This window comes from Astyanax mexicanus, chromosome 10 (genome assembly GCF_023375975.1).
Source record: "Astyanax mexicanus isolate ESR-SI-001 chromosome 10, AstMex3_surface, whole genome shotgun sequence".
Taxonomy (NCBI): domain Eukaryota; kingdom Metazoa; phylum Chordata; class Actinopteri; order Characiformes; family Acestrorhamphidae; genus Astyanax; species Astyanax mexicanus.
In genome coordinates, this window is record NC_064417.1 from 53,876,588 (window position 1) to 53,888,298 (window position 11,711).

Genomic DNA, 11,711 nt, shown 5'->3' on the forward strand with positions numbered 1-11,711 from the left:
TTAAGACTAAACTCCTTCAATTAAACTGATTTTATATGTATTAAACTCAATTTAATGAATACAAAGTTAACTGCATATTAATAAAGCCTATGGGCTATAAATATGGCATAGTTGTTTAGTCTTATTATCAAGTTTCATTGAATATTTTATATTATATTCTTTTATGTTTATATTCTGTATTTTTAATCCATAAAGCTAACTAGAAATTATCTACAGTGTGTGGCTGCTAATATATAAAATATTACCTGTATTTTATATACAATATACTGTACTATACTATTCAGTATTTTTTAAATGTTGAATTAGGATAAAGATTTCTGGTTGGTCCTGACGCTCGACTGTAAGATAAACTATCCTATTAAATCATTTCTCATTTTTAAATAGCCATAACAACTACGTTTATATGATTAAATGTTTTTGTTAATGTTTCACAATTCATAAATCCAACTACAAATTATCCATGGATTTATGAAATTTTTTATTCGTCAAAAATGTACAGAGAAAAAATTACAATGTTTGGAATGAGTTTTTTTTTTAGCAAATTTAATTGTGTGTGTATAATACTCATCTGAAATTATCTAATTTCTTATAAATTCTTCCTTCTGGTCAAATAAGGGGTCATCAAAAATATGATTAAAAAAAATTCTAGGATTAAGTATTACAAATAAAAATAAGGGCTTGGTATATATTATATTTATTCAGAAGTGTATATAATTCTTTACCTTGAGCATTATTAATGCAATAATAATAATAATCCATTTTTTTCTTTGTAAAGATAATTTCCATTTTTAATCCAGCCTATATTGGGGAAGTTTGTTATTTGTTGAGCGAACAATTTAAAGGTTTATTAAAGAAACAGATTTAAGAGATTTAAAAAATACCTGATAAAATGATTGTTAGCTACAGTTCTTATCTGCTATATCAACCCTATTTAAAAAAAATAATGTAATGTTTTTATTTTAGGAAGGTGTTGAAGTGTACAGGCTTTTTGTTGTAGATTCTCTTAATATGCAGCCGGAGGGACTTTTAATTTGACGGGTTGTTTTACTGAGCGCTGAGTAAATAAATAATAAATATTTTTTTCTCCATGGTAATTTTTATTTAATATATTATTTATACATGTGTATATGAATGTCAATCTGAATGTGTCTGTAAGCACGTTTGTTACACACAAAAAAAAAAAAACTATATTTTACATTTTTTTTATCGCCACTTCTGCAGTGTACACGTGTAAGCTTCTCATTGGCTAACGGGTAGCACGTGCTTTAGTTGCTTCCACGAGCTTCGGGAATTAACAACACTGAAGTACACCTGTAATAATAAATCATATTTCTGTTATTTTGGGAACTTTAGCGACATGATAGCGAATAAAATCAGTGTTTTAAAATTAGCTCTTATTTTCTGCTGTTTAAATCTACTCCTCTCCCGCTGCTACAGTGAACAGGTGAGTCATTTACCTTCAGTTTAATACAGAGAGATTAATACAGCTAATATTACAGAACTGATACAGATTTATATACAATATTAATTTACCAGACTAAAGTATAAACACACCTTTTCATTCAGTGTCATGATTTTGTTTATTTTGTTTTATTCCTACATAGTAAATGAACAGTAAAGTGATCTATCAGACTATAAAGGAACACATATGGAATCATGTAGTAACTTAAAAACAGTGTTAAACAAACCAAAATACTCTGTGAAGAAGCATTTAGGTGCTCTTAACTTATCCTGTACAACAGAGGGAACTCTTGCTCTTCCTTTCCTGAGGCGGTCTTGATGAGTGCCAGTTCCATCGTCATCATTTTGGACAGTCTTTGCAGTGACTGCACTTGAGGATACTTTAAAAATTCTTGAAATTCTTATTTTCAGATTAACTCTTTATTTAGTTGAATAGTTGTTGTTTCTCATAATCTGGATTCGAACATTACTCAAATATTCACTATTCACTGTATACCTGTAACTCTACCTCTTCACTACTTTACTTTAACTGATGCTCTCAAACACTTTATTAAGAGACAAGAAATTCAAGTAATTAACTCTTGATGAGTTCAGCACAGCTGTTAACTGAAAGCCTGAATTCCAAGAGATTCTACCTCATAAAACTGACTGAGAAAATCCAGCAGAGATGTTCAAAACTGATCATCTAAACAAGAGGAGCTACTTTGAAGATTCTTTAGTAAATAATTCCATATGTTTTTCTTCATAGTTTGGAGGAGTTTATTAATCAGTATTAATCTACAATGCAGAACATTTTAAAATAATGAAATAAATTAATTTCTGGATAATGTTGTGTAAAAGTAAACCTGTTTTCTTGTTCAGTTTTCTACAGCTGTGACTGTTAGAGAAGACGATGGCGATCAGCAGAAGGAGGATCATGACTCTGATCAGACTGAGGATCCTGAAGATTTAGAGGTGTTTTATCCCACAGCAGAATGGCAAACTCTCAAACCAGGTTAGATCATCTATATACGGTAATTTTTTTTTTTTTGCAATGACATAATTAAAAAACATTCTTACAAATGAGTTTGAACTTCATATCCACAATAAAAAAATAGATTTTATTGTATTTATTCAGATCATAAAGTGCTCTATTTAAAACCTGAATCTAAATTTAGTAACTCTGCTTAGGAATCTTGTTATGTTTTACTGTATTCATGGTTATTTGCATGGGTAGACAATTATTGTTTTTTTAAGGATATTGCAGCATTAGATTAGCAATAAAAATAATGACACAAACATATATACATATATTAAGTAGAATAAAAATAAACAGGTTTGTGGGAGGATGTTGCATAGAAGCAGAAGCAAAAGTGTTATACAGTATTGCAATGGTCTTAGCAGTTTTTGTTTTTTTACATTGTTTATATGATTTGTTCAACATAATGTATTAATTGATTAATTATCAAACCTGAGCTCTGTATTGATGGTGTTACAGGTCAGGCAGTGCCGGCGGGGTCTCACGTCAGGCTGAATCTTCAGACGGGAGAACGAGAAGTTAAACTGGGAGAAGAGGAGGGGGTTAAACACTGGAAACAAGGAGAGAGGTATCATCACACAAACTACAAATAATATAACATAAATGTGATTTTGGTTCATTCTAATAATGGCCATAATCCCATGAGTTTGCAATGAAAGGCGCTAAAAGGAAAAATATTTTAATTCAATGTTAACATTTAAATTTTGTGATAGTGTCTAAAATGTTTATGTTTAGATACAGAAGATTGCTGTTGTTAACACAGGAATTTGGCATAGTCTCTCTCATTTAGCATAATATTTTGAAAATATATGATAGAAGAACGCTCACCACAGTGACATGAAGAATCTGGGAGATATACCATAACAGTAAAGTCTCACATTTTGGTCTGGAAACTACTGTATTTTACCCCTCTTTCTCGCCGTCCTCCTGTATCAGTATTTTCCTGTATATTTCCTGCATTATATTATAATTTTAAAAATCTATACCTGTTCCTCTCCAAAATGAAACGTCACTAACCTCGCGAGAACTGACACTCAGGCTGCTGCAAGTGGCAGTTCTCGCGAGATTAGTGCCGACAGTGGGAACAACCCTGGAACACCCATCATAGAGACAGATGGATGCAAGTAGAGGGAGGGCATTTATGCCAAAAAAGTACATGAAAATCATGTAAATATCTAGAAAAATAGGACATCAAATTTAACTTTCTAAAGAGCAGTAGGATGGGGCAGAGTTATGCTTTCCCTTGTTTTTAAGTCTAAAACTTGACGGGTACGGATATACATAAACCACGGAGAATGAGAACCAATGGAGCATCCAGCATATCAACAGTCATCCTGTTAGTGCCATCACTGTTGGCAGACGGCTGTACGACACAGGACTACATGCACACACATCCAGAAGGTGTGGTAACGATATTATGTTTTACTCTGTTTCAGGCCAGAAATGAACAAGCAGTCTGCTTCATTCTCCACTACGGAACTGAAAGAGGCTCTGAAGAAGTTTAAAGCAGAAAATGACGACCCGGTAAAGAAGAACACGGAGCAGGTTCACTAATGATCATCATCTATAAACTTTTCTTTGTTTTTCTTATTTGCTTTTTTGAGATATTTAAATATTGTATTTGTGTACAGGCTGAAGAGTCTGGGGGTTCTCAGTTCCGCTCGGTGGACGAGTTGAAGAGAGAAATGGAAACCATGAACTTTCTGGTGGAGACGGATGAGCAGATCATGCGTAAACTGCTGGCCCAGTTTAACAGCACCAGCGGAACCGTGGACCAGAGAGTGTCCGCTCTGCTGGAACTGGAGTACCTGGTTCACCAGGTGATTTCATAATTCACCTGCACCCACTATCAATCAGCCCTCACTACAACTCCCATAATTCACCTGCACCCACTATCAATCAGCCCTCACTACAACTCCCACAATTCACCTGCACCCACTATTATCAGCCCTCACTACAACTCCCATAATTCACTTACACCCACTATCAATCAGCCCTCACTACAACTCCCATAATTCACCTGCACCCACTATTATCAGCCCTCACTACAACTCCCATAATTCACCTGCACCCACTATTATCAGCCCTCACTACAACTCCCATAATTCACCTACACCCACTATCAATCAGCCCTCACTACAACTCCCATAATTCACCTGCACCCACTATTATCAGCCCTCACTACAACTCCCATAATTCACTTACACCCACTATCAATCAGCCCTCACTACAACTCCCATAATTCACCTGCACCCACTATTATCAGCCCTCACTACAACTCCCATAATTCACCTGCACCCACTATTATCAGCCCTCACTACAACTCCCATAATTCACCTACACCCACTATCAATCAGCCCTCACTACAACTCCCATAATTCACTTACACCCACTATCAATCAGCCCTCACTACAACTCCCATAATTCACCTACACCCACTATCAATCAGCTCTAACTACAACTCCCATAATTCACCTACACCCACTATCAATCAGCCCTCACTACAACTCCCATAATTCACCTGCACCCACTATTATCAGTCCTCACTACAACTCCCACAATTCACCTGCACCCAATATTATCAGCCCTCACTACAACTCCCATAATTCACCTGCACCCACTGTTATCAGCCCTCACTACAACTCCCACAATTCACCTGCACCACTATCAATCAGCCCTCACTACAACTCCCACAATTCACCTGCACCCACTATTATCAGCCCTCACTACAACTCCCATAATTCACCTGCACCCACTGTTATCAGCCCTCACTACAACTCCCACAATTCACCTGCACCACTATCAATCAGCCCTTACTACAACTCCCATAATTCACCTGCACCCAATATTATCAGCCCTCACTACAACTCCCATAATTCACCTGGCCTTACCATGAGCACACTGACCAATGTTCAGTTAATGATTATGGAACTGAATTGATTAGATAATAAATAATCTGGATTCTTTTAAATGTTCTAAATGTTTAGTTTTATAAGAGACATTTTTAAGAATAAGTGATGGTACTTATATTTTAGTGCAAGGTCATGAGATTCTTTCATTTTGCTAATCATTTAGGAAAAAATCATAAGAATTATTAATATTAGTGTTATTATTGTGTTTTTAGGTGGATAATGCTAAGAATCTGGTGTCGATGGGGGGAATGAAGCTGGTAACTGATGCTTTAAACAGTACTGATATCAGACTTCAGGAGAGCGCAGCGTTCGTACTCGGATCTGCTGTTTCGAGGTACAGTATGTACAGTTTATACTCATGGGCAAAAATATTGAAACTCCTGCATTTCATCTGTAAATCAGTTACAGTTATAAATGCTTTCATATTCACATATTTATTTATTTTGTGGAAAAATAGTAAAAATAAAATCAGACTTTATTAAACACACATTTGCAGAAATGGTCATTTTAATGTTTAAAATAATTTTATATTTTAATAACTATAAAAGCACTGCTAAAATTTCTCCCTTTATATAACCTGTTTTGTTTTGAACACATTTATTTCCCCTGTGTGTATTGAACCTGAATATTGGAGTTAAATCCAGATTTATTTCTGGCCACTTTAAACTCTTAAGCATTTTTGGTGCTTTTTGAAGTGTGTTTGGGGTCATTGTCCTGCTCTCTTTCATGCACAACTAGTTTAATTTGCTTTGTCTGTCTCTTCTATTGTTCTATTATTAATTTTTGGTTTTATTGTTGGTTCTGTTGGCAGTAACCCATCAGTCCAGGTGGAGGCGTTAGAGGGTGGAGCTTTACAGAAACTACTCACATTACTCACTGCCCCTCACCCAGTACCTGTTAAAAAAAAGGTAAAAACTCTCTGAAACATGTTTCTGTGTATATATATACAGCTCCGGGGAAAAAAAGAGATCACTTAAAAATGATGAGTTTGTTTGATTTTACCAAATTAAAAACCTCTGGAATATAATCAAGAGGAAGATGGATGATCACAAACCATCAAACCACCAAACTGAACTGCTTGAATTAATTTCTGAACCAGGAGTAAAGCAGCATAAAGTTATCCAAAAGCAGTGTGTAAGACTGGTGGAGGAGAACATGATGCCAAGATGCATGAAATTAAAAACTGTGATTAAAAACCAGGATTATTCCACCAAATATTGATTATTTCTGAACTCTTAAAACTTTATGAATATGAACTTGTTTTCTTTGCATTATTTGAGGTCTGAAAGTTCTGCATCTTTTTTGTTATTTCAGTCATTTCTCATTTTCTGTAAATAAATGCTCTAAATGAGAATATTTTTATTTGGAATTTGGGAGAAATGTTGTCTGTAGTTTATAGAATAAAACAACAATGTTCATTTTACTCAAACATAAACCTATAAATAGCAAAATCAGAGAAACTGATTCAGAAACTGAAGTGATCTCTACATTTTTTCCAGAGCTGTGTGTTCAGAAAGTGCAGTTTAATCACAGTGAAGTCGTGATTAGTTTCAGCAGTAGAATTCTTTACTCTGCTGTCTCTGTGTCTTTGTTTCTGAATATTTAGCATTTTCTCTTTTGTTCTGTATTTGTTCTTTTGTTGTTTTGCTGTGTTGGATTGTATGTAAGGTTAAATGTTGCGCAACAGCAGGAAGTGAATACCAGCGTGAAAGCACACCCAGTTTTACTGTACTTAGAAACTCAGAAACTCAGAGTTCTGACTCACAGTCCGGGGCTGTTAATGATCTTCACCATGATAAATCTGCTGTTCCCAGGGTGCCATTCTGCCTCTCTCTCACACTCACTCACACACACTCACACACACACACCTACAAAAATTAAAGTGGTGATATTTGCATGTTTCATCTGTGATCTCGTCATGCTACTGTAATATGACGTGGCATACAAATATCAGACCAAAATATACTCTATTAGAAACCCATATAATATCATAATTATTATAGTTATAATTACTTTAATATCTTTTAATAAGATCCATCACCATCTAAAACTGTTAATGCTCCCCCAAATCATGATTGGTCAGATAGAAACATAATCCCTATATACTTCTATCTCATAGAGAATTATAGAAATCCTCACAGTTATTAACATGATCTGTTTTTCTGTTTGTTGGTCTGTATCCCTGTCTGTCCTTCTGTTGGTCTGTCTGTCTGTGTACATTTACAGAAATATATTATACTGAAACACACACACATACACACTTACAGACACACACACAAACATATACACATACAGGCACATATACAGACACATACGGGCGCACATTGTCATATTTTTCCTTGGGAAAAATACCTTTAGTTTAGAGTGTTTTTTCAGCTACAGCTGTATTTTAGCAAAATTATACTCTGTGTTATATCTGTTTTATTTTGTATTTGCATTGTTCATTGTAATCTTCGTGTTTTTTAGGTAGACAATTTCAAATACAAATATAATTCTGGTGCATTTACAGTAATGTTAATTAATGTACACTGTCCCTGTTAAATAAACTATTAACAAATAATAATAAGCACACAAAACAGACACACATACAGACACATCAATAAAACTATCAGTTTTATTATAATAATTATTATTATTTTATATGATTGTATTGCAGGCGCTGTTCGCCGTGGCGTGTTTGCTGCATCACTTCCCCTTCGCTCAGAGTCACTTTGTGAAGCTGGGGGGGCTGCAGGTCCTGGGGGAGCTGTTTCAGGAACAGGGCTCAGATTCTCTCAGACTGAGGGTCATCACTATGCTCTACGACATGATCACCGAGAAGGTCAGTATAATATAACATCACCTCAAACATTACATTAATGCAACAGAATAAAACTGTAACGTGGGATGTGATGTGGTGTGACATGGCATGATGTATTGTGGTGATGTGATTAGACGTGATGCAACATGATATGTGTTTTGTGATGTGATAATGTGTGGTAATATGAAGTAATGTGATGAAACATGGCGCAATGTGTTGTGGTGACGTGACGCTAAGTAACGATATTTTATGTTTCGTTGTTTTGTGATGTGATGTGTTTTGATTTATTGGAGTGTCATGTGATATGATGTGATTGGATGCGTTGTGATTTATTGCCATGTCATTAAATGTGATATGTTGCAATTTGTTGAGATGTAATATGTTGTGATGAGATGTGACTTGTTGTAATATGGTCTGACATGATTTGATGTAATTTATTGTGTTGTAATGTGATTGAATGTATTTTTTTTGTGTTGTGAAGTGATTGATTGTGTTGTAATGTGATTTATTGTGTTGGAATGTGATGGGATGTGATTTGTTGTAATATGGTCTAATGTGATGTGTTGGAATGTGGTCTAATGTGATTTATTGTGTTGGAATGTGATGGGATGTGATTTATTGTGTTGTGATGGGATGAAATGTGATTTATTGTGTTATGATGTGATGGGATGTGATTTTTTGTGTTGTGTTGTGATGGGATGTGATTTATTGTGATGTGATGGGATGTGATTTTTTTGTGTTGTGTTGTGATGGGATGTGATTTTTTTTGTGTTGTGTTGTGATGGGATGTGATTTATTGTGATGTGATTTTTTGTGTTGTGATGGGATGAAATGTGATTTATTGTGTTATGATGTGATGGGATGGGATTTTTTTGTGTTGTGATGGGATGTGATTTATTGTGATGTGATGTGATGTGATTTTTTTGTGTTGTGATGTGATGGGATGTGATTTATTGTGTTGTGATGGGCTGTGATTTGTTGTGTTGTGATGGGATGAAATGTGATTTATTGTGTTATGATGTGATGGGATGTGATTTTTTGTGTTGTGTTGTGATGGGATGTGATTTATTGTGATGTGATGGGATGTGATTTATTGTGTTGTGATGGGATGTGATTTATTGTGATGTGATGGGATGTGATTTATTGTGTTGTGATGGGATGTGATTTATTGTGATGTGATTGGATGGGATTTTTTGTGTTGTGATGTGATTTTTTGTGTTGTGTTGTGATGGGATGTGATTTATTGTGATGGGATGAAATGTGATTTATTGTGTTATGATGTGATGGGATGTGATTTATTGTGTTGTGATGGGCTGTGATTTGTTGTGTTGTGATGGGATGAAATGTGATTTATTGTGTTATGATGTGATGGGATGTGATTTTTTGTGTTGTGTTGTGATGGGATGTGATTTATTGTGATGTGATGGGATGTGATTTATTGTGTTGTGATGGGATGTGATTTATTGTGATGTGATGGGATGTGATTTATTGTGTTGTGATGGGATGTGATTTATTGTGATGTGATTGGATGGGATTTTTTGTGTTGTGATGTGATTTTTTGTGTTGTGTTGTGATGGGATGTGATTTATTGTGTTGTGATGGGATGTGATTTATTGTGATGTGATGGGATGTGATTTATTGTGTTGTGATGGGATGTGATTTATTGTGATGTGATTGGATGGGATTTTTTGTGTTGTGATGTGATTTTTTGTGTTGTGTTGTGATGGGATGTGATTTATTGTGATGTGATGGGATGTGATTTATTGTGATGGGATGTGATTTTTTGTGTTGTGATGTGATGGGATGTGATGTGGTGTGATGAAATGTGATTTACTGTGTTATGATGTGATAGGATGTGATTTATTGTAATGTGATGTGATTTTAGGAGCTGGTCCTGCAGGCGGGTGTGGACGGTGGGGAGAGCTGGTCGGATCAGTATCTGCAGCAGTACGCTGAGCTCTCTCTCCAGCCCACGCTGACGGAGCTGGGCTGGTGCCGGCTGGTACCGGAGCTGCTGGTCTCACCGGATCACGATCAGCGGGAAAAGGCCCTGCGGACTCTACTGGCCATGATGCCCGACTGCCGGCCTCAGTACCAGCAGAACCCGGCCCTGCTGGCGTCTCTCCGGACCCTGCGGGAGGAGTATAGCGCCCTGTCCCTCTCCGAGCAGAACCAGGGAGAGACGGACGGATATTTCGGGGAGATCTTGGCGCTGTTGGACTCTTTAGTATTGAAAACACATTAAAACACACAAAGAGACTTGTTAATTATGTATTATATTATTATTTAATGTGCAATAAAAAAAAAACTTTCTAAGAAAGGTCTGCTATCAACATCATTTTTTTTCTATTTTTATTTATCAGTGTGGTTCAGCTGGAAACTGTAGATGAACTTGAAGGTACTGATATAGAACGAGGAACTCTTCGTGGTTGATTGTAAAAAATAAAATGACGCTGACGTTTCAGCAGCTGCCAGATATTGTGCCTAAGGGTGTTTTTCTTTCACACCTAAAGTCCAGACCAAGCTTGACGTGTTTGTTACACTGAATTCTGTACATTTAGTTCAGATAGTTTCAGTTTCACACCACAGTTTAGTGAGTTTTAAAACAACCTTATTGTTTATTAGTCCTGTATCAGTGCTATAAACTGCTGAAACTGAGACTCAGTTCTTAATCATGTTAATCTGAGCTAAAGGCTAAAGCTGCTGTTTCCATGTGGGTCAGCCAGACGTCTTCCTGCAGCAGTTTTTTTTCTCCAGTTTCCAAGAGTCTGAGTTCAAAGGTGTAGGAAACAGTACTCACCGCTCTCTGGCTTCATCTGTAATTTCTCTAAAGAAAAGACTTCTACTTTTAATATATTAATATATTTTTAAACAATACTAAAAATACTTTTTTCAGTCTTTATTTAATTTGTCTTTTAACCCCTTTTTACATGCTTTGTCCTGTATATGAGCTACAGGTGTAGGTGATACAGATTTTTCTGCAGTTAAATAACTACATAATAAGAATTACATTCTACAGGACACTTGGAGAAGCTGCCTCTTCTCTCTCTATTCCACTTAATAAAAAATAAATTCTGCAGGTTTGAAAATAAAGACGTAAAAACTACACAAACAAAACAAAACTAAAGGTTTGGAGACATAAACTGTTTGATTTGTATTCAGGAAAATACTGATTTTAAAATGAAGCTCAGTAAAGAACCAATTTTATGATTTCATTCATTATATTATATTATATTATATTAACAGTAATGTTCTTAATCAATCGTGAAAGCTTTTTATGTAATGCCTGAATATAAATCATTAAGATTCAATGGTGTAATGTCAGGCAAGCAATTGACAAAAAATCTGGCATTTTAAGGGGTTAAAAGGTCTTACCGGCTACATTTTGTACACTGGATTTGTACCATTTCCAGTTACTGACTGAACCTAAAGAGCTTAAATTGGATTAATGTAACAACAGTGAGATTTGAAAGAAAATAGTATTAAACAACTATATTATAGTATATTAAAATCACATAGC

The 11,711-nt window shown here is 35.4% G+C and overlaps 2 protein-coding genes across 3 annotated transcripts in view; one reads left to right on the forward strand and one right to left on the reverse strand.

The window, feature by feature from the left end:
• The window catches only part of tmem129 (transmembrane protein 129, E3 ubiquitin protein ligase), a 203,309-nt gene that overhangs the window by 1,963 nt on the left and 189,635 nt on the right, over positions 1-11,711 (reverse strand). The gene's annotated exons all lie outside the window — the stretch shown is intronic.
• On the forward strand, positions 1,253-10,641 carry sil1 (SIL1 nucleotide exchange factor). The gene is made up of 9 exons (XM_022683633.2): positions 1,253-1,444; positions 2,323-2,455; positions 2,939-3,047; positions 3,916-4,024; positions 4,111-4,299; positions 5,604-5,725; positions 6,203-6,299; positions 8,048-8,212; positions 10,077-10,641. The coding sequence occupies exons 1-9, from the start codon at positions 1,358-1,360 to the stop codon at positions 10,434-10,436; spliced, it is 1,371 nt and encodes a 456-aa protein (XP_022539354.2). The 5' UTR covers positions 1,253-1,357; the 3' UTR covers positions 10,437-10,641.